At 32.4% G+C, this 23,343-nt stretch overlaps 4 protein-coding genes across 9 annotated transcripts; 3 read left to right on the top strand and 1 right to left on the bottom strand.

Annotated features, from left to right (window-relative positions):
- Window positions 1-325: 325 nt before the first annotated feature.
- Window positions 326-9,307, top strand: LOC144855265 (striatin-interacting protein 1 homolog). Of its 2 annotated transcripts, none has more exons than XM_078713068.1 (21): window positions 326-510; window positions 1,299-1,368; window positions 1,603-1,677; window positions 1,841-1,972; window positions 2,192-2,312; window positions 2,401-2,469; window positions 2,564-2,670; window positions 3,000-3,127; window positions 3,245-3,436; window positions 4,890-5,068; window positions 5,537-5,602; window positions 5,693-5,756; window positions 6,044-6,115; window positions 6,322-6,396; window positions 6,644-6,741; window positions 6,963-7,089; window positions 7,387-7,487; window positions 7,579-7,645; window positions 7,832-7,936; window positions 8,056-8,260; window positions 8,348-9,307. In XM_078713068.1, exons 1-21 carry the CDS (start codon window positions 418-420, stop codon window positions 8,611-8,613), a joined length of 2,412 nt encoding a protein of 803 aa, XP_078569194.1. In that variant the 5' UTR covers window positions 326-417; the 3' UTR covers window positions 8,614-9,307. The 2 variants fall into 2 exon arrangements, with proteins under 2 accessions (XP_078569194.1, XP_078569195.1); XM_078713069.1 differs by having other exon boundaries at window positions 327-510; window positions 4,905-5,068.
- Window positions 9,308-11,509: 2,202 nt separating this feature from the next.
- LOC144856298 (DNA-binding protein P3A2-like) lies at window positions 11,510-16,036 on the top strand. 4 transcript variants are annotated; one of them, XM_078714252.1, is made up of 8 exons: window positions 11,510-11,666; window positions 13,099-13,228; window positions 13,475-13,589; window positions 13,709-13,835; window positions 13,943-14,251; window positions 14,355-14,582; window positions 14,904-15,207; window positions 15,313-16,036. In XM_078714252.1, the coding sequence occupies exons 2-8, from the start codon at window positions 13,117-13,119 to the stop codon at window positions 15,558-15,560; spliced, it is 1,443 nt and encodes a 480-aa protein (XP_078570378.1). In that variant the 5' UTR covers window positions 11,510-11,666; window positions 13,099-13,116; the 3' UTR covers window positions 15,561-16,036. The 4 variants fall into 4 exon arrangements, with proteins under 4 accessions (XP_078570378.1, XP_078570379.1, XP_078570380.1 ...); XM_078714253.1 differs by having other exon boundaries at window positions 11,524-11,602; XM_078714254.1 differs by having other exon boundaries at window positions 11,534-11,666; window positions 13,104-13,228.
- Window positions 16,037-16,197: 161 nt separating this feature from the next.
- On the bottom strand, window positions 16,198-19,754 carry LOC144856297 (dnaJ homolog subfamily B member 9-like). 2 transcript variants are annotated; one of them, XM_078714250.1, is made up of 6 exons: window positions 19,531-19,754; window positions 18,871-19,105; window positions 18,364-18,725; window positions 18,205-18,241; window positions 16,841-17,987; window positions 16,349-16,448 (listed from the first exon to the last, which is right to left on the bottom strand). In XM_078714250.1, exons 2-6 carry the CDS (start codon window positions 19,103-19,105, stop codon window positions 16,445-16,447), a joined length of 1,785 nt encoding a protein of 594 aa, XP_078570376.1. In that variant the 5' UTR covers window positions 19,531-19,754; the 3' UTR covers window positions 16,349-16,444. The 2 variants fall into 2 exon arrangements, with proteins under 2 accessions (XP_078570377.1, XP_078570376.1); XM_078714251.1 differs by lacking the exon at window positions 16,841-17,987 and having other exon boundaries at window positions 16,198-16,448; window positions 19,531-19,738.
- A 5-nt stretch (window positions 19,755-19,759) lies between these two features.
- Window positions 19,760-23,273, top strand: LOC144856300 (protein cereblon-like). Its single transcript, XM_078714256.1, has 10 exons — window positions 19,760-19,809; window positions 20,216-20,352; window positions 20,505-20,707; window positions 20,818-20,970; window positions 21,076-21,277; window positions 21,770-21,857; window positions 21,943-22,058; window positions 22,208-22,269; window positions 22,359-22,490; window positions 22,667-23,273. The coding sequence occupies exons 1-10, from the start codon at window positions 19,764-19,766 to the stop codon at window positions 22,839-22,841; spliced, it is 1,314 nt and encodes a 437-aa protein (XP_078570382.1). The 5' UTR covers window positions 19,760-19,763; the 3' UTR covers window positions 22,842-23,273.
- Window positions 23,274-23,343: the final 70 nt, after the last annotated feature.

The raw sequence follows: 23,343 nt of genomic DNA, 5'->3' as shown, positions 1-23,343 counted from the left end.
TCGCAGTAACTTTATAATTTTTTTATTATTTTAACAAATTGATTGTTTTGATATTAAATTCGATAATTAAAGCCTTTTGAACGTTATACATTTTCAAAACAAAAGACTCAACTCCATACGCTACATAGGAATTGTTGGACACAAACACGGCTTCTAATCCATTCAATGCCGTAACTCTCTATATATGATTGACTATGATATGGCTCTGCAGTGATTTACTGATTTACCCACTCAACGGCGGATGTTTGGTATTGGTGGAGTAAACAATGGGAAGTGCCCAACAAACTATCACACACTTCTCTTGCAAAAAAATATTTTTTCCGTGTGTCAAACAGAAAAGACGAACGCGGGGAGCCGGAGGAGGATCGCGCCAAAGAAGGTAGGCCTAGGAATTTGTTTCTAATAATAATAAAAGAGATGGATCCTCCTTCAACCAATTTAGCAGCAAAACGAGCTGGTGGTTTGCCGAAATTAAGGGAACTTTTAAGACGACAGAGGAGAGATTCTGACGTAATTATACATGTTTTATAGTAAAAAATTAATTAGGCCTAGGCTAGCTAGAGGCTAGGTCTATTTTTATACCGAGAGGCCTAGCTATGCTAGGATAATATATTATAGGTACATCTCATCACCTTCTACCTGCCTATCCTACTAACTCTAGGCGTAGAAAGAAGAGGCTCTTGACGGAATAGATAGAGATGTTGACGGAACATATTATCAATTAATTATAATAAATATTTAGGCCTATATTGTGTGTGTGATATAAAATGTTATATCATTGTTTTTGTATCAAATAAATACATAGGCCTATATATTATTAACATACTGTAAATTTAATTGTAATACTGCGTGTCCTGTATCTGTACGAATGTGAGCATATTCTATCAACTTTAAAATTAAAACCTATATTAATAAACTATTTTATATGTGAAAAAAAGGATGATATTATCTATCATTGTATTAAAGTGTTCATGAATATAACTAGTATTATTTATATATTACTATTCTGTTTTTTTTTTATATCTTTTTGTTTTATTGTTCTATTGATTTTATTGATCAAATTTTGATTTGTTTAGTCTGTAAATCAACAATGTAAATATTCATTACTCTAAAAGGGTCTTACGTGACAAGATTTTTTTATCTTCTAGTAATGATCCTATTATGGTTTCTTTATATCAAATCTATCTTATATCTTTTTACTATTTGTTAGTTATACTGAGCCATTGATGAAATAAATGTTGTTGAAATGTAATTAATATTAGCAAAATCAATTTTCTCTCAATGTTCTTTTATATTAGTCTCAAAATGACAGTCCTGATCTTGATTTTGAATATGAGGATGCTGATAAATATGCAACTGAAATATCAGGTAAGAGGGTCCATAATATATAACACATGCTAACTCAGTCAGGTACTACATTTTGTAATGTTATAACATATGATTTAGTTTGTTTTAATGTAGAAGTTTATGAATGAGGCAGTCACTACAATAAACAACATGCTTACCCTGCTAAACAATTGTGTAAACATGAAAACAAAATGTAACTAAAATAATCGAAGATTTAGATTTTGAGACGATTCAAACGATTATTTACTTTTATAGAGTTGTATAGTTACACAGAGGAAGTTGAATTTTCATTAGCACAGAAAAGCTTTGAAGAGGATTACCATTCACGGGGTAGGCTGTGCCCAAATAGGGTAGTGATATGCCCACATATGGTAGTGATATGACATCATCATGTCCATATATGGGCACATCACATTATTTTGTCACATACAGTTTGATTGTGTAGACAAGTAAAATTAAAATCTTTATTATACCATTCTCCTACTTTTCACAGAGGATAAAAAATGGACAGAGATTGATTTTGAAGCGAGGCGGATGCATGTGGTGCACCTTCTAAACAATGTGGACGTAGCCAAACGTGACCAGCGAATGAAAGCAGCTAGAGCTATTCTGTACCTTGCACAAGGTTGGTATTAATGTAACAAGTTATTAGTAATAACTGAGTTAAATTTATCAAATCATAATACAGTAGCTGTGGGATGAACACTTAAAAGTGGCCCCTCAATGTAATGATTCATAACAATATACAGTTATAACTTCTAGTTTAATTTATTCAAAATCAAATGACTGAATAATTATATTGTGCAAGAAACTATAGGAAAAACTTTATATTTATATTTTATAGGAAATTTTGGTGAAGTGAGCTGTGAAGAAGAACAAATGGAATGGACAAGAAAGAACTGCTTCCTCATTTATGAATGTGGCGCCCTCAATGTCTTTGTTGAACTTCTATGTTTAGAAGCAGGGTAAGGTCACTTTTAATTCTCTGGTGTTTTTTTCTATTTTGAATAAAATATAGATTTAAAGATTTATAAAAACAATTTGTTTTTGCAGAAATTTGGTAGCGGCAACCACAGCTTTAAGAAAGCCAGCAGTATCAATTGTTGATAGTTCAGATCTGAGGTAAGATTTTGTTTATCATCATTATTCTGGTGTAACCTGTTGTACCACCAATCAAGTATATGTTATTTAAAGCGTTTATTATTGGTTTTTTCAGAGTAATATTGAGTCTACTTTATATCATGGTGGAAACATTACGGAGAGAGGACAGCAGAGATAGTGAAGAAGACATGAAACTGCGCACAAACATACAATGTGAAATAGGTAAGCACAACACAGGCTGTGTTTATACAACACCCTTCTTACTTTACATGCCTACTATGTATATGCATGTCAATCCCCTAAACTGAGCCGTTGATACATGAATGTTAACTGCCATGTTATGAACAGGAAGGTCCTCAAGTAGCCTTTTCAAGTAGCCTTTCCAGGTGGTTTAGTAATTACACGCAATCCATTTCTGTTTATACAACACGCCAACGTAGAACCATGTTAATTTAATGTGTTGTATAAACGGGCCCTAAGTAACATGCTTCTAAGTGTCAAACATTCAGTTTAAAGAGTTGTAGTTAAAATGTTTGTTGATTTGATTGCAGGTCAACCAATCAGAGAGGATGATTCCCTTGCCATTATCTTGTTCAACATGGTCACTAAATTCTGTAGTGGCCACGCTCCTCACTTTCCAATTAAAAAAGTCCTTCTTTTACTTTGGAAAGTTATTTTGGTAAGTCAATCTAAAATAGATTAATTACATTGTGAAACATTCAAGAGATGTTTTTTGGGGTAAATATGATTAAAATACGTTTTTAATCGTTGTACTATTCTTGTTTTTTTGGTAAAGTTTTCGCTCGGTGGTTTGCATGATCATCAAATATTAAAAGACAAAACGAGAGAATTACTTGGACTTCCGACGTTGATCGAGGACAGCGTTCAAATTACTAAGAACTTGAGGGCAGTATCACCACCAGCATCAGCAGTAGACATGTTGGATTTGCAGGGTCGTAAAGGTAATCGACCACCACCACTTAAAAGGGTACGATTTATTTATCTCACTTAGTATCTCAAGGTTAATCTGTATTTGCGTAGCTTATTCATTTTGCTAGCCCCAACTAATACTACATAAACGACATGCTTATGCCATGTGTATGATATTTTCATAGTTCATTTTATTCGCCCAATAAGATATTCATTTTGACATATATATTTATTAAATGCTTGGGAATACTGTATATTAAATAATTCCCTGTGATTTCATCTTTCTTTATTATTTTATAGCAATTTTAACTAGATTGTTAGTTTGCATGAGACATTTATCATAAGATCTGTATAGAATGTTTGATGGCATGTATTTTTAGTATATTTTAGTTAATACATTATATTTTAATAGTTTTTGTAAAAATAATAACTTGTTCTTTGTTTACAGTCATTAGATAGATATTCATAATTGAATTGAAACTTTTTCCATGTCCACATATCCAAACATGTTATTCCTTTAACTAGCCAGATGTTGGCTTATAAATCTTAGTTGTAGATATTATGAAAGTTGTATATTGACATTGTATAATACTATGATAATATTCTTATTGTATCTATAGAATATTGTTATTGGTAAATTGTGTCTGTTACTAAAAATAATTAATATTGAGATTATTATTAAAAGTATAGATAAACAGACATACTTTTTGCTTTAAATAATTCAATTTTATCCTCATTTTATTTTTCATTATTAAATTTTACTTTTCACTTAATACTTTTTCATTGACTTATATTTTCATTTGTTTTTATTCCCTTTCTAAACCCATCGTCGTCACTTCACCAAAATTGATGTTACCATGACGCTGGTCTTGCGGACACGTGTGACCTGACCTTTAACCCTGGCACATCGTACGTGAAGTAGAGTAGTTTAGATCCTTTTACAATTACTTTTGTGCATGACTTAACAATTACATTATTTTATTATAAAATATCCTAATTAGGCATGGAATACTATTATTAGTGTTTATTAGATTTATTAGGCTAGTAGCATGATTTTAATTTGGTATTATACTTTTGCACAAAATCAACACTTTTAATTATATTTCACTTTCACTTAATTGATTTAACAAACAAATGTTTTTATTATACGTTATTGAGATGGGTGTTAGTTAGTCTTTACTTTAATATGAAGCTGGTTATTACATTACATAAGTTTGCTTTGCTGAAATATAACATTTATTTTAGTTCACTGTTTTTACAATAAACTCTGAATGCTTGCTTGATAATTTCAAAAGGTAATCACAACCATTTGCATGCTTTATCACATAAATTGGAAAAAGCAAATCATCTGACTGTTTCAAAGCGTCTTGCTTATAATTGTTTACTTTATAGTAGAAAAAAGCCAATCATCATTAAGTTATCATCTGGCGTGTGTTGTGATTGTAGTGTAGCATCGTCGTCGTTTGATGTCATTACAAATTATATTAAATTTACATTAATGATTGTTTAAGGTGTTGGTAAAACAGGATGGTATTGATGAGTCTTTACCGTCGGAAGATGGAGAAAGAAAAGAGGATGAACTAAAGGACGAGGTGCACAATATGAGTGATGATGAGGATGAGAATGGCTTGCCTCCTCTTCCAGATACTCCGAGGGAACCTCGTTCTTTACCATGGACTCCAAAAGTCAGGTTAGTTTTAAAATATTTGACCGTAGACGCTATGTTTGACTGTAGATGCTATGTTTGAAGATAGATGTTGTGTTTGACCGTAGATGCTATGTTTGACCATAGGTGTTGTGTTTGACTGTAGATGCTATGTTTGACCATAGATGCTATGTTTGACTGTAGATGCTATGTTTGACTGTAGCTGCTATGTTTGACAATAGATGTTGTGTTAGGCTGTAGATGCTATGTTTGACCATAGATGTTGTGTTTGACCGTAGATGCTATGTTTGACCATAGATGTTGTGTTTGACTGTAGATGCTATGTTTGACCATAGATGTTGTGTTTGACCGTAGATGCTATGTTTGACCATAGATGTTGTGTTTGACCGTAGATGCTATGTTTGACCATAGATGCTATGTTTGACCATAGATGCTATGTTTCAAATTATGCTAACATTTGTATTTATAAGATTATTATTTCTACTTATTTAGACAACGAGATGTTGAAATGTTTCTTGATCACACAAGAAACAAGTTTGTTGGCTTTCAAGTTGAAAGGTAAGACTACATTCTTAATGCATCAACATTATTTCATAATGGAATTTATAATTGAATGCGGGAGGTAATCAAATATATCTTCCTTTTCAGTGATTCAACAACATTGGCTGGTCTACCAAATCCAATTCATGAAGGTTATAATGTCTTGGAAAAGGTAAACATCTTGTTTCCATTGATTACTTTTATATTTTCTGTTACTACATAGAATTGATTGAAAACTCTAAACACTATAAATGAAAGAATCATTATTAACTATACTATATAGAATTAATAAACTATACACTATAAATGAAAGAATCATTATTAACTATACTATATAGAATTAATAAACTATACACTATAAATGAAAGAATCATTATTAACTATACTATATAGAATTAATAAACTATACACTATAAATGAAAGAATCATTATTAACTGTATGTAAAAATTGGTTTGTAGCATCTATATGTATCGTTAGCCGAGCTTCAGGTGAGGAGAGAAGAAGAAATTAACAAGCATCCATTATCTAAGGTAAATGTCTTTTTTCTAGTATGATGTGTTACGTTACAATTTTTTTTGTGTTATTTTAATATTTATTTTTGCTACAAATTATTTTTAATTCATTACATTAATGATTTTGGTTAGCGTCAAAATAATAGCTAGACTTTAGTATGATTTGTAATTGTTTTGGTGTTATTTTAATATTTATTTTTGCTATAAAATTATTTTAATTGTAGGGAGATGAGGATATACCAAACACAGCTGCAGAAATTCTGTATCAAGCAATGTTGTCTAGTCTCCCACAGTACATGGTAAGGGGGCACTTTCTTAAAGCTAACTCAGACAGCGTCTTGACTAGTCGGTGCTATCTGAGTTGAATACCGACGAGACGAGTCGTCTTGAGATAGCGTCAGCCGTAGTTTTTAGGTCGTCGTAAGAACATTAATCGTCTGTGTTGACCGTTACACATACAGAATATCAATTTATTTGCTTCTTTGTGTTAAAAAAATGTATAATTCATCACAAATATATTCAGTAGTATATTTTATTTGTTGATAGATTGCATTGTTGAAGATTTTACTAGCAGCAGCACCTACATCAAAAGCTAAAACAGATTCTATTAACATTCTGGCTGATGTACTCCCAGAAGAAATGCCGTAAGTACAAGGTTTAACAGCTATTATAGTACACTACTGTCTATTATCAGTCAATTGAACAGCTACAGTCAATTGTATTTCAAAATGTTATTTATGATCAAAAGATTGTGTATTATAGTCTGAGGCATCAACTACAGTACAATACTAATACCAGTCAATTGTAATTCAAAATGTATTTATTAAAAGATTGTTCACATTTACATTTTAAATTTGATTTTCAGAATGACAGTATTACAATCAATGAAACTTGGTGTTGACGTCAACAGACATAAGGAGATCATTGTCAAAGCAATATCTGGACTTCTATTATTGCTTCTTAAACATTTTAAACTCAATCATGTTTATCAGGTAAATATTAAAACATGTATTACATCGAAAAGAGTAATAATTACCTATCATCAATGTAGAATAGGTGTAAACATTATAAAGGCAACATTATTAGTTTAATAAATCTTGTAAGTCAAAATTAAGTAGAAGGCCTTTTACAGACAATCAGGTCACATTTGTTAAACTAGTCTCTGTAGATATGTGTAAACATTGTAAAAGGTCTTAAAAATAAAATTTAATTTTGCAGAATATCAGGCTACTTTTGTCCAACTACTTTGTGATATATTGTTCAACTACTCTGATATATTGTTCTTTCAGTTTGAGTTCATGAGTCAACACTTAGTATTTGCTAACTGCATCCCACTGGTTCTTAAGTTCTTCAATCAAAATATACTTGCTTACATTGGAGCTAAAAATAGGTTAGTATTTACCTTTGATACCTTGGTGATTTGTTATTGTTTGTATCAAAACTTGTTCATCTTTAATGTTAATATGATGTTTATGTTGTAGTATACCAGCAATAGATTTCCCATCATGTGTAATTGGTGACCAAGCTGAACTGACTGCAGACAGCCTAGTAAGTAATACAGGTAGAATAGAATATTAACATTTTGGAAAGTTGGGTGTTTGAATCAGGGACAAATGAGCTTTTAGCTCTAAATCTAAATACACAGTATCTTAGCTCTAAATCTTGATTCATCAATGTAAATTACACACTCTTCAAAACAAAAATATACTAAATTGTTTTAATTTTGTTTTCTAGGAAGCTGGTGACAATATTCCATATTGTTGGAGGAATTTATTTTCCTGTATTAATTTACTGAGAATTCTTAATAAACTCACTAAATGGAAACATTCTAGAACAATGGTAAGTTCAAACTTAGCTGCAGCTGCTTGGTTTTTGGCGTCAACAGCCTAAGTTATCTAGTTTTTTTTGCCTACTGTAATTATAGTAGTCGGTAACAACAACACCATATTATTTTATAGATGCTTGTTGTGTTTAAGTCAGCACCAATTCTTAAACGTGCATTGAAAGTGAAACAGGCAATGATGCAGTTGTACGTGCTTAAATTGCTCAAAGTTCAGACTAAGTACTTGGGACGACAATGGCGTAAGAGTAACATGCGGACGATGTCTGCCATATACCAAAAGGTTCGCCATCGTCTCAATGATGACTGGGCTTATGGAAATGGTGAGCACAACTTTTATTTATTTTGAATTATTTATGTGGCTGCGGACACAAAAATGATTACTTATATTTGTTGTTATATTTGTATAGATATGGATGCTCGGCCGTGGGATTTCCAGGCTGAAGAGTGCGCCCTCAGGACATGTGTTGATCGCTTTAACTCGCGTCGGTACGATACCGATTCTGGTAAAGATCCTGACTTACAACCGGTTGATAACAATATACAAAGTGTTCTTGGACAAGAAATGGATTTAAGTGAAGAGTTTAAGAGATTTTATGAGATTTGGTTAGATAGAGAAGTGTTCACATCGCAGATAAATTGGGATCTTCTACTCAAAGATAAAATTTATGTTTAAGATTTTGCTTTAGTTTGAACGTCATGGACCTATAGGTTTGTTATTTGTAAACAGCGTTCTCATAGAAGTGTTGCCTCCTGTGTGATGAATGAGCTTAATTTATTTATAAAAGATGAAATTGTCAGACAAACATAGATTACTTTGTACAGTTAATTGAATAAGTTATATTTTTAATGTATATATTATAATTTATTGTGTGACTGTTTTCTGTTCTTTACATCATAACTAATGTGTACAGACAATAGTATTGTAGCAAATCAGTCTCATGCTTAGTGTTTCAATCTATACACTCTCTGTGTGTTGGTCCGGCTTAACCCCTGCTGCCAGGGAGTGTATACAGTCTCGATTGATGATATAAAGTAAACAAATTCATTACGCTGTCAACTCTTCATTAAGAATAGATGGGAAGAGGAAAAGGCAAACAAATACTTTTATGGACAATAAACACCCTCTAATAAACACCCTCTAATTCCCAGTAGTGATTCTCACTCAGTTCTCTGTAATTCATGGGAATCATGTATGTGTAATGTATCAATCTTACTCTTTGCTTTAAATATACAAATATCTAATAGTTTTTGTTTTATTTGCCTTGTTGATTTTTTTATTATAAGTATAATTATTATTAAAATATTATTAGACATAAAGTTAATTAATAAAGACCTCTGTACAGTACAGCAGTGAAATGAATCGTAAATTTGTTAATTATATAGTAGTCTGAAAAACAAAACAAACTTTAAAAAAGATGGTTTATTTATATGGATACACTTTCGTGCAATTTGTTAGTGAATGCTGTTGGGTTGTTCTAAGTCTTGATTGCCTTTGTTGGTTGTTCCAAAGTTGATGATGAAAACAATATACCTTTGTGCCCCTAAACTTTGCATGACCTTCGTTCCCATGGCAATGTAAACAATATAACACGTTTTGATCTGCCGCGCCTGGCTGCTCACGTCATGCACAGCACGATGACGTGAAACAACTTTTTGTTTTTTACTTTAAAAATTTGAATTTTTCTAAAACAATGGTAAGTAATGCAAGTTCGGATTTAGGCCTAACTAATGTATATATCATACAGCAAGAATTCGTGGGCCTGGGCCTAGCTCACTCAAGAATCTGACTGAGGAGAGGAAGGCACAATTGGCTGCTGGCCTGCCTGGGGAGAGCTGTATTTTAATTAGTTCTCTCCCCCGTCCACAGCGTGGCGGCTCATGTGGGAGGTCCCATATAATGATATAGATATAGGCCTAGCCTAGGGGTAAAAACAGAAACTTTTTAAATATGAATCTTGTTTAAATATTTTGCTATATGCCTACACACTATACATTCTGTTCTTATTGCCTTTTTTGCTTTATGAATATGTATGGTCATTGACATTAATATTATTTATATTTACTAATATTTAATTCAATTTTATTTCAATTCAATTGTGTTTAACTTTATAGAAATCAAGATAATATTATAACCCTGTTGCTGCCCTAAAAGAACAGTCCGTCATATCTGGATTACTACTAATAATAACTCGGTTTCCCGGATATTGTAAAAATAAATATGGTAAGTTTATTAAAGTTTAAATTTAGCCATTATTTAATAATAATTGCCAAGACTCACAAAGTGCTAACATTCTGTCTACATACAGACATATTGAAGTTCTTTTAATGCTGACATTTTTCTTGTTTTATTTTATAGGTTGGTAAGAAAGGATATAGTAAAAGTGCAAAAGCTCGACCAAGAGGAAGAAGCAGAAGTCGAAGTCCAAGTAAAAAGGGAAAGAAAAAATCCAAATCTGCCTCACCAAGACCTGCAGCTAAACCCATAGATTTAATGAGTCCTGCTGCAATGACCAATGCATATTACATAGCACATGGTCCGGTTGAATTTCTAGCATTTCGTGGTTTTGCTTGGCCAGATGCACCAAAGAAAAAAAAAGGAAAAGGAAAGAAAAAAAAAAAAAAGTAAAGCATTTAAAGAACAACAAATGATGTGCTAAACTGCTATGGTATTTTTTTTATTGCCAGAATTATCAGCATGCAGGAATGCTCTTTTTAAAAAGGAATTTCCAACAATTAAGTCGAGATGTGAAGGAGCAGGAGGTCGTAGGCTGCGGTGCTAATCTTCAGTCTTCAATCTTTATATTATAGAACCTATTCTGTGACATTAAGACCAGCTAGGTCACTGACATTGCCCCCTTGTTGTTGCAAATGTCAGTATAATTGAACTTTTAGCAAAACTCTTTCTCTTTCTTTGAACTTGCTTAGATAAAACCACTGATCTATTGAAAAATACTATGCATAAAACCAAACCGTACAGTTTTTTCACTGATTTATTTTTCTGTTCGCATCCATGGCTTTTAAAGGGTATAAGAAATTTCAATGTTTTGCAATTACTGAGTATTATACAGTACCAATATTTCTTTTCATTTTGTGTGTTGCTAACGATAACAATATTTTTAGGTTTTCCTAAATATTTTTGCTATGCTTTCTTATTTCGATTTGCTGTGCAATTTTAAATAAATTTAAATTTTAAATAAATTTGGAAAACTACTAAGACTGAATTGTGTGTCATTTCTTAAATTCACAAGCATTAGAGAATTCAAACTAAGACATACGAACAAAAATAATTTTTTTTTAAATAACATTGATGAAACATTATTACTGTATTATCATTAATATTTATTTTTTTGTGGATCATGTTTTTATTCCCGCTTACATCGAATGCAACAATACTGTACAGTATTATTAATTAATTTCAATTATATATTCAATTAAAATGAGTAATATATTACAAAAACTCCCCTCCCCTTTTTATTTACTTTTGCATTATTTTTATTTTGTTACGCCTTTGCTAAATGTACGCCCTCTTTAGTTTGTTCGCCCATGTTTTTTGGGAAGCGTGCCAAGCCCATTCCGCGCTTTTTGTGCATCGACGAACCAGGCTTGCTGTTGCTCAGAACCGTTGTGTTTTCGACTATTTCGCGCAGCCCTTTACGAAAAGGATAAGGGTTTTATATCATTGAATTTCTTCGCAGATACATTTATTACACATCTACATATTTTGTTGTAAGTTAATTTAATCATGAGTTTGCACTTTCGTAAAATTTTATCTTTTATCGGTTACATAATCTTGTAAAAATAACAATATTTTTAGGAGAATTAATATTTTTTTTATTTGCGCAGACTCAGTGAAGTTTTGGTATTTTTGTATCTATGTACTGTATATTTTATTCAACTTTGCTGTAATACTGGTGATCCAAATAAAATATTTCCGATTCTATATGAATGTTAGATAATTCATTGTGAATAAGGTTGATAGATTGAAATATATTAAAATGTGGAAATCGTTGTATTTTTCAGTTAATCCAACGCAATTTATTAAAACATGTCGTCGATTTCCACCGCGCAGTCGCATTCGTCCGACATTTTGGAAGAAAAAAAAACACAATATAAAAAATTATTCCATCTTCATTTTTATCCGTTTTTCCTCTCCAGTTGATTTTTAAAATTGAAGTAATGTCTTCCTTAAAGTATAGAGCACATTTATTGAGTACATTTTATGATAAAAAATCCTTTAAACTGCGAGAAAACACATTTTTAAGAAGGCTTTCGCCATTGCCGCACGTTAAGCTCAACCCAAGCGACTTCGATAGCTAGCGGAGTCTGCGTGATGGAAGCATTTTTTGCGCAGTCGCATGTAGAACAAAAGCAGAACTTCTGCGCTAACTATTGCTTGTTTTAGTACTCTTATGCCCATATCCGATAGTATAACTGTTGTGGAAACATGTTAACCTATTCACGTAATAATATGCCCGTGTATACAGTGAAAACAAATGTTTGTTTTTGTTACAACATTTTGTCAAACACAAAGTGCCTACACGTTTCCACAACAAAGCCTAGGCCTAGATATAGGCTAGGCCTATCTAATGTACTAAAGTTGTAGCGACAATCCCAAATCAACAACAAGCCTCATGTCCCCTTTTTGGTGGCTTCTACACCACACAGGCTGTAGCTAGCAGAGTCTGATTGGACCCATATATTTCAACCTTAAATTTTTAGAAAAATAAAAAGGGATCTGATACATGGATGGGATATGTAGTAAAACAAAGTAAATATGCGTTATTCTATACATATGTTAAGTAGAATACCCCAATACTAATCAATTACATAATTATTAATATATACACTGATATATATATATTAATTATAATAAATGTAAATATAGACCAAGTCTGGACTAGCCTTTATTTGAAATCTAAACATTGTATTTAATTTTATTCTAAATATTATTTCTTTCTGACCTTATTGATTGATTAAATAATATTAATAAGTACTTCCTTTTTTAGAGTATGACATGATAGGATTGACTATAATTAAACTAACGTGATGTAATATACAGTATAATAATCAAATATATTTTTTTGAATTACTGGACAATGAAATGTTTGTATGGTTTAAGCATTCTTTTACCGTTTATTGATTTTGTTTAATGTTCTAGTTTAGATAAATTTACAAGATGATGTTAAACGATGATATGAGTGAGCCATCATCGCCTGAAACAGCTTTTGATGATCCCGAGTTGATGGCTGGTATGACGGATGAAGTGACATCACAGTTGGCACATGCAGGTATACAGTCATGTGATTAACTTTCATTCTAGGAATTAGCTAAACATTCACTTTGCATGTGATGAGTATTTATACATTTGAGGCTGACTTGCGTGTAGCATACCATGGAGCTTCAAACTACGATTTTGCTCTGATGCGTTTTATTTGAAATCTGTCTGAATAATAAAATAATCTAAATAATTAAAAATAACATTATAATTATTGGAATAAAATAAAAATAAAATATTTACTTTAATTGATTTACAGGTCCTATAGGTGTAGCAGCCGCTGCTGCCATAGCAACAGGGAAGAAAAGGAAGCGCCCTCACTCTTTTGAAACAAACCCTTCAGTTAGACGTAGACAGCAAACTAGACTACTGAGGTAATTACACTTTTTGATAAATTAAACTGAATATATAGTTTGAATACAGTATATAATTAATTTTACAGACGAAACTTGTAGCATAACAATATTATTAAATTATGTTTTTTTTTCTTTAGAAAACTGCGAGCTACGATAGATGAATACACAACAAGAGTGGGACAACAGGCTGTAATAATCTGTTGCGTTCCTGGAAAAGGAGAAAAGACTTTCAAAGTGTCTGGTTCGTGTCCGTTGGAAGGTGTTGTAAGTGGAATTAATATTTTAAAAGTCGTTTAACATAATATTGACAACCATTTCATGATCACTATTTTTTTAAAAGTTGAATTACCTTCAAGTTGTTTATTTATCAGATTCGAAATTGTCGAACAGTGATTATGCAAGATTTGGAAGGTGCTTTAGCTCAACAGGCTCCAGCTCCACCTCCAGAAAATACAAACTTACATGAACTACCACCGCTAGTCATTGATGGTATCCCCACCCCTGTGGACAAAATGACACAAGCCCAGCTTAGGGGATTTATACCACTGATGCTTAAGTATTCGACTGGAAGAGGGAAACCTGGTTGGGGAAAGGAGACATGTAAACCTGTTTGGTGGCCGTCGGATTTACCTTGGGCTAATGTAAGAAGTGATGTCCGATGCGAGGAAGAAAAACAAAAGGTACTAACTTTTACTATGTTAAAACTCAAACAAATTTAAAATCTCAATTTGAATTGAAAGAGATAATTTTCATGATTATAACTGTCTTTATTTTTGGATACAGGTGACTTGGACTCATGCACTGCGTACAATAGTCAAAAACTGTTACAAACATCATGGCCGCGAAGATTTGTTGCCAGATTTTCAAGAAACTGATCAACAGCATCACCACCACCACCACCAACTCATACCATCACATACTGTTGTACAAACTATTAATAACGCTGATGGAACACTTTCACTTATACAAGTTGATACAGGGAACACAGTAGCTACTCTTACGGACGTCTCGGTTAGTTTTAATTTACTTATACTGTATAAAGAAAATAATTCTAACCAGTTTATTTTGTACTACTGTATTTGTTAATGTAGCATACATTATTTTTGTTTTGGGCTGATAATATTGCCATTCATATATTTTGACTAATTTCTCTCTGTGTATTTTTGTTTTAATGTATTGGGGCTTTTAGCATAATGACCTCTATCAAGCCTGATTTATTATTATTATTAAATGCTTGATAAATTTGATCATTTGGAATCAGTAACTTTAATGTTAAATGTAAATGCATAGTACAATTTGTTGTTTATTTAAAAGTAAACTTTTGTTTTACAGCAAGTGCAACAGATCCAGCATGTGCAGCAACTAAGTCAAGTGCAACAACTTGGACACTTACAACATGTACAACAAGTATTAATACAACAAGCTCCACTTCAAACCCATACAAGCATGGGAGTAAGTCAACAAGCTGAGGCTACGCAAGCAGTTCAAACTCTTGCTGAAGTAGCTGCTGCTACACAGAATGGGACACCTGTATCGGTACAGATGAACAGTGACGGTGGTCACACAGTAGCAACTCTCACTGAAGCTACACTGTCAGATGGAGGCCAGCTTATGCTTTCTGCTGGCCCAGCACAAAGTGAGTTCATCATTCACAATATTTGACACCATAACTAGTACAAACACTTCAAAGTATTTGACGGATAACTGATTTGACATTAATGGCAATTATGTTTTTGTGTAGGTATTGTGATCCCTGCATCAATATACCCAGTGTCAACCATCAACGAACAAATGCAGATACACCAACAACACCAACAAACTATACAAACAATAGCAGCAAGTGAAGTTAATACACTGACAGTACAAGCAGAACAAACAGCTCATCATCATCAACAACAACAACAAAGCAATTCTAATGTGCCTGTTGCTTCACAAGCTGTGGAAGTTGTAACATTACAAGATACACCGGTGATAGAACAACAACAATAAAACATTTACTAGTAACTGTTACATAGTATAGTACTGTATATAGTATTAATCCTATACTAATTTTAAGAATGTTTACTGTAATATTGTTGTAATTTACACATTGTTAAATCAACTGCTTCTTGTTGTTGCATGATTGTGGATTCAGTTTATTTTGATACTTTTCACAAAGTGTCTGCATTTTATATTGTGATTGTTAATCAGGGAAAGAAGGCAGTAATCTGTAATTTTTAAATAAATTAACTCTAGCACATCAATTATTAAAAGCCATGTTCATGTACATACATTTGTCAAAATGATTGTCAATATATAAAGTTTCCAATTATGCAGTTAAATATTTTGATACAATGTGTAAATGATGGATTTGTATAGTTTGATGGAAAACATTCAAGTTTACAATACTGTACATGTTTTACGTGGATGGTTTTTAAATTGTGTACACATTGAGAAAAAAAATACAAGGAAATAAATTGATTTAAATTTAATTTAAAGTTATAAAGTAGAGAATAATTTTTAATAATTATTGCTTTTAATAAATGTTCTTTGATATATAACATAAAATAAATATAATAATGCATTCTATATAAAAATGTTTCTATTATTTTATTTCCCACATTGTGAAAATAAACTAAAATATTACACCATTTGTATTTAAATAATACCTTTTTAAAATAATAATAATTCTTTGGAATTGTGATATTGTTTATAATATTTACTTGTAAATTTATCTCATTACTTTATTTATTGCAGATTTTTTCATTAAAGCTAAGGCACAATGTGTAATGATTTACTATGTACACTTGGTGTATGTTAGAACTTGGTTTCCATTACGCTCTGTTACGGTACGACAGCTTCTACTACTTGAACCAGCAAAACTATTTGAAAATTCACCTGTGAAAACAAAAATAACAAAGTATGAAGCTTTTATAACTTTATTGCTATAAATAAACTAACAAATAACTAAATGCAATTCAACATATAAAACAAAGGTGCATTGAAAAAGGAATAGTGGTAAAGTTATAGGCCGCCATGCATATCGGTAGAAATCAGTGAATATTTAACAGCCACTTCAGTTACTGATTAACCCATTCACTACAGAAAATGGATTGTGGAACAGGGATACAAATTGGACGGTTTATTTTACAATAAATTGTCTGATAAGGGTATAAAATGGACAGATTGATTGAAATAAATGACGGAATAGGGATACAAAATGGATGGATTGAAATAAATTAAAGTGTAGAACACAGAAGTATGTACAGTATACTTAATCAAATTAATACCTGTCGGGGGTTGTTTCAGGTTTAGAAAAAACATTGTTGGCTGAATGTTTGTATCTATTTTCAATAATAGGAGAGTTGCAAAATAAAATATGGCCATTGCTATCTTTGTAACCAGTTGGTTCAACACAGTTCCTTGATCCTTCAAAATATAGTTTATCAGAATTCATAATTTGTTTGTTAGGCTTTTTCTTTATTCCTTCATGTTGTGTCTGCCTGTCCTTGTGAGCATTGTGTCTAGTATGTACTGTTTTTATAGTGGATTGATTTCTATCTTTCTCAAATGTATTAGTATTCTCATGTTCTTGTTCACTAGCTGCTTGAGGAACCTTTGAGTAAGTCTTTAGAGGTTTCTTTTTCAAAGGAACTTTCAATTTGTGTTTCGACCGGTTATGATTCATTGTTTTGACATCTTTCTTCTTTTCATTTTCAAGCTGTCCTTTTGCGCCCTTCCTTCTGTTTTTGTGTTTCTCTAAAATACTATTAACTGTTGAACTATGCAATGCCTCGTGTCTTTTTTGATTTAAACTGCTTTTTAGATTTTGGCTTTGTGATGCATTTTTTGTATTATTTTTACCCGTTTTCTGTTCTTTATTTGTGTCCATTGTTTTGTCCTCATTTTCTTTTAAAGGTCTGTTGTTAGTTTTTGGCACGTTGCTTTCAGGGTTGTTGTTAGTTTTTGGCACGTTGCTTTCAGGGTTGTTGTTAGTTGTTTTAGAAGTGATTGTAGTGTGCTTCTTGCCATCTTTATCTACAGTAGTTGAACTAGTAACGTTAGATTCGCCCTTCATTTTAGCTAATTTTTCTTTGAATGCCGCCCTCATTCGGTCGAACTCTGCCTTGAATTCATCTTTTGAAAGTATCCCTTTTTTAGGCTTTGTTGTTTTTTCAGGTTGTGGTGGTGGTGGATTGGACTGCTTTGGTGGTTTAGGAGGAGGTGCTTTAGTGGGAGGTGGCTTAGGGGGAGGCGGCTTAGGAGCTTCCTTTTTTACCGGTGGCGGCTTTGGCGTTTCCTTCTTCTTTACCGGTGGCTGCTTTGCGTCTTTCTGTTTTGTTTTATCTTTTTTATTGTTTTTTTTCATCATTTTTGATACCATGACTAAAATTCTTGATTTGGCTTGGTGTGAGTCGTGAGTGTGAAGATGTTTAGCTGAGGATTTTAATGTGGGCAAAATAAGGGAGGGAATACGGTGATGACAATAGGGAAAGTGGGGGTGCAAAAGTGTTAGTATATCAAATAATGACAACTGAAAACAAATAAAACATTTTGCTAACAACACAAAAACTAAAATATTGTTTTATAATACAATTATTTGTTTGTTAATTCAAATATATGTTATATTTATTAAAGTTAACGTAAATCTTACCAAACATGTGGGCTTGACCGCTCATAAATGAGTTTGCCTGAAATGAAATATAAAGTGTTTTTATTAAGTACACCTTGTAACATGATTACTTTACTTTATGCAGCCCTGAAAAAAGTATTTTTCCAAAATACTTGCTTGCAAATTAATTTTACTAATTACCTTTTTTTTACCAGCTGAACCAAAAGAACCAAAGCCGTCAAAATTGCCTCCAGCTCCTCCCATATCCTTAAACATATTATTCAACATGTCTTTCATTGTATTGTCAGAATCAAAGTCATCCCAAAGACCGTCAAAAATTGAATTAAATTTATGACCACTTTTCTTATTTTGCTTTGCATTTTTTCTTTTGCCAAATCGGACGGTATCATCAAAGTTTTTGAAGAACTCATTGTAATTGAACTTTGACTCTTGACCTCCAGAGTGACCTCCATATCCGCCTCCTTTAGTATGACTTTCATACCGACTTGCTCCAAGCTGGTCATACTGTTTGCGTTTTTCTGGATCATAAAGAACTTCATATGCTAAAAGAAAAATGATATGATATGTATAAATAAATATATGTTTATAAATTAATGAAATATATAATTTTAATTATTTACATTATTTTATTTACTGTATTAACATAATGACAATATTGTGGGAATTTTTATAATTAATTTGACAAACCTTTTGCTATTTCAACAAACTTCTTTTCTGCATCAGGATCTTTATTTTTGTCTGGATGATATTTGATGGCTAGTTTTCTGAAAGCCTTTTTAATTTCTTGTTGAGATGCTTTTTTATCAACTTCAAGTATTTTATAATAATCTTTAGCTTTTTTAGCTATTACTCCAAAGAAACATATAATTGTGATAATAAATACAATGTATTTCATTTTCTGCATCTTTGATGTTAGCACCATCTGAAAAAAAAACAACTGAAAAGGTTAATTTAGAAGTAGTAGAAGTTTTTATGTCAACTCAACAAATGCACAAAATGGTAATGATTTAATAATAAATAACATTACGGTTACAGTTCAAGAAACATTTATTGACCATATTTTAGCATAACATTTACAATGGTTCACAGTCTGGGTGAAATTGATTACTGCAAATAAATAGTAGTTGTCTATTCGTTGCAGTGTAGTAGGGCTACCACCTACCAATTGCTGATGCTGGTTGTTGGTGATAGTTAAAAGTACTGGTACGTTTGGGCAATGTGTAGATAGTAGGCCTACTCAGTAGGCCTACTGTTCATCTTTCTCTCTCTTTCCCTGCGATTTGTTTGTAATGTAGCCTCTATTAATATTAGTTTTCTTCCATAAATAACTAATTGTAATGTGCCTACCTGATATAATGTACACGTGGTCAGTTACCAATTAATATCAAATAATCTGGATCAATATTCTTTTCCAAACAGCTGCATACTTCGTACAGTACTATACTAAACAATGCCGCAGATTTGTTTTTATAATGAGAGTGGTAATTCCCCTTTTTTTCTATTAACAACACTGCGCGTAACCTGATTGGTTGGGAGAATTTTAGTTCCGCCCCTTGACATTTGACCTGAGCAAAGTAAACATGGACGAAGTGCATGACGAAGATTTTGATTCTTCCTCTGACAGTGGTAAAGTTAACTTTTATTAATATTAAATGCAACTTGCAAATACTGTTCTTTACAAAGACAAGCTATTAATATAAATTGATGGTTAATTTTGATGAAAGTCTTGCCTCTTCCATATACAGTCTGCTGGTTAAGCCTAGAATCTAGGCCTCAGTCAGTCTAGACTAGGCCTAAATTATTAATCAATTACCAGGCTAGCTAACTTGCTAGCAGCTCGTTGGGTATGTAGCCCAGCTAGCCCTGCCTATCTACTGGGAATTCCCCGGATGGTGGTGAAACGATTTTGACTGGAGCAGCAGCAGCAAGATGGATATCGTTAAGACATTATGTTATGTAACTTATACTAGCTTGTTTGTGTGTATAGTATTAATTAAGTAATAATCAGTGTATATATTGAATAATTGTTTAGAACCTGAAGCTCAAGAAAATATTGAAATGAATATAAATGATTGGAGGATAAACATTAGGGGAGTTGAAGATCATGAAAAAGTGAAAAAAAGACCAGCTAAATTCAATTTTGACCCATCACTTCCTACTGCTCATTCTGTAAGTACATACTTTATATTTAAGTCTTCTCTGAGGCTATTTTACATTACTTTAAAACTATTCTGATAGAGTAATACAAAGAGGTGTGATTATCACCATTTATGCATTCTGAATATGAAGGTAATTAATGAATATTTTCTTTTTTTATATAGTATTTGGGAAATGATTTAGAAGAATACAGTGGTCGTACAATCCATGATGATGAAAGTTACGTGACACTTCCTTTGATGCCTCTCAATAATGTTGTACTCATCCCTGGTCAGACCATTCCATTACAACTCCTTGATCCAAGAAAGATCTCAATGATGAGACATGTGCTTCAGAAGGACCGTACATTTGGCGTTGTCAGTGTTGGGTAAGTTGTCATTTGTAAATTATTATCATACAAAAGAATGATCATTATTTTATTTCATATTGACTTGTGCAATCATTGGTTTTTACAACGCTACTCTCTTGCGTTTTTAGACAAGATTTTGAGCAAGGTGTCGCATCAGTTGGAACAACGGCTGAGATTTATAGTGTAAAAGAAAATGATGAAAATGGTTTAGAAAATATGAAGATCAAAGCAATGGGAAGACAGCGATTTAAAATTATGGATATTAGTAGACAAACAGATGGGTAAATATCTTGCTGTTTATAATGAAATAAAGACCTCTAAAAAAACTTGATAAATTTATTCTTTAATCGTTTACAAGTTAACAATAATTTTATTCATGTTTTTAGGAACATGGTTGCTAAGGTACAGATTCTTCCAGACAAAGAAATTCTAGATCCTTTACATGGTGCGAGGATGAATTCATATTACAAACAGAGGGCGCTTTTACCTCATAAACAAACTATTTTCGATTCAAGAAGGAGAAAAAATAAGTTGTTGGAGTCACAGTTTACATGGTGGCCACCTTGGGTATACCAGATGTACGATTCTGTAAGTTTATTGTCTGCTTGATAATGATTGTTGTCTGGTTGATAATGATTGTTGTCAGGTTGATAATGATTGTTGTCAGGTTGATACTGATTGTTGTCAGGTTGATAATGATTGTTGTCAGGTTGATAATGATTGTTGTCAAGTTGATACTGATTGTTGTCTGGTTGATACTGATTGTTGTCAGGTTGATACTGATTGTTGTCTGGTTGATACTGATTGTTGTCAGGTTGATACTGATTGTTGTCTTGTTGATACTGATTGTTGTCAGGTTGATACTGATTGTTGTCAAGTTGATACTGATTGTTGTCAGGTTGATGCTGATTGTTGTCAGGTTGATACTGATTGTTGTCAGGTTGATACTGATTGTTGTCAGGTTGATACTGATTGTTGTCAGGTTGATAATGATTGTTGTCAGGTTGATACTGATTGTTGTCGGGTCGTAAACATTCAATTTACATTCTGCTGATAGTGCATTATTTATACATTTATTAGGAATATCTAATGGCATTGATAAAAGAAGAGTTACGGAGCTGGTACGAGGGATCTATTACATTTAGTACAATCCCAGAACGTCCATCAGGTAACAAATAATTTTGCTAACATTATTTTAAACTTCATTGTTTCATATGGATATTTAGATGATTGAGTGTTTCTTTTTTTTGTAGATTTTTCATTTTGGGTTGCCAGCAATATTCCAATTAATGACAGTCAGAGGTTGTTGTTACTGAAAGTGAACTCACCAATACAAAGAATGAGATGTGAGCTTGACTTACTAAAGAAGGTAGGTTTTGGTCTAGCTGAACAAGTAGTAGTGGTGGTGGTGTCAACTGTAGTCTAACATGTGTACTGTATCTTATTTCAGTGTACATTACTATGTTGTAAGAGATGCGGTGTCAACTGTAGTCTAACATGTGTACTATCTTATTTCAGTGTACATTACTATGTTGTAAGAGATGCGGTCACCAGATTGCAAACAAGACTGATGTTTTTTGGTAAGTTTTAACATTTTCAGATGATTACAAACAGAAAGTAAAATATAAATAATTTTTTTTTTTAATAAGTATTATGTTTCATTTTCTAGTATGTCTCTTGATGGTCCCATGGCAGCTTATGTTAACCCTGGAGGATATATTCATGAAACACTGACTCTTTATCGAGCTCAAAATCTCAACTTAATTGGTCGGCCCTCAAAAGAAAACAGCTGGTTTCCAGGGTGTGTATACATGTTAAACCTTACCTAATTATCAAGTCACATTTGATTAATGAATAGATATTGTTAATATAATCCAATAAAGCACAGATATGTAGGACTTATCTATAATTTAACAACAGAATCTACTGCAGGAGTGTACATCATCAATGCAGTTTGTGTTTATTATTTCTTAATAGATATGCATGGACAATAATTCAGTGTCGACACTGTTCAAGTCATATGGGGTGGAAATTCAGCGCAACAAAGCGTAAGCTGAAGCCTGAAAAGTTTTGGGGTCTGACCAGGTCCGCTTTGATGCCAAGTATGAGCAAAGAAGGAGGAGAGACGACTTCATGGCAGCCTATCTTATGAATGTGACATTTTGACATGTATACTAAGTGCATACTCTGTGTATACCAGCCAACATAAAAAGACAATCTCACATGTTTGCCCCCCCTATAGTAGACAAGATAATATATAGAAACATGTTGAGGGACACACAAGCTACGGCTAAGTCTCAACATCAAGTATAAAGTATGTTTTACGCATTAGTTTCAGTAATTTTTAATATTTCTAAATAATTCGCTTAATTTCCGATTTATCAGCCAGGATGCGTGATAATATTGAAAATTAAAATTAGGTTTTGCTAAAGTATTATAGTCAAGTAGCCTATATACAGAACACTATGGTAGGCCAGACCCATTTATTCAACAGTTCATAGAAATCTAGCAAGTACAGTTTTGCCCATTCATAAACTATACTCATATTATTTTATCTGTATTTATGTAATATAATAAATGTTGATATGTCGGTGGATGTTGTGAATGTTTTAAATGAATCACCTTTAATTCATCAGTTTTCATAATCCGTTTTT

The sequence above is a fragment of the Antedon bifida genome, chromosome 11 (assembly GCF_963402885.1).
Source record: "Antedon bifida chromosome 11, ecAntBifi1.1, whole genome shotgun sequence".
Taxonomy (NCBI): domain Eukaryota; kingdom Metazoa; phylum Echinodermata; class Crinoidea; order Comatulida; family Antedonidae; genus Antedon; species Antedon bifida.
Note: the sequence above shows the minus strand (reverse complement) of the source record. Positions and strands in the feature narration are given on the sequence as shown.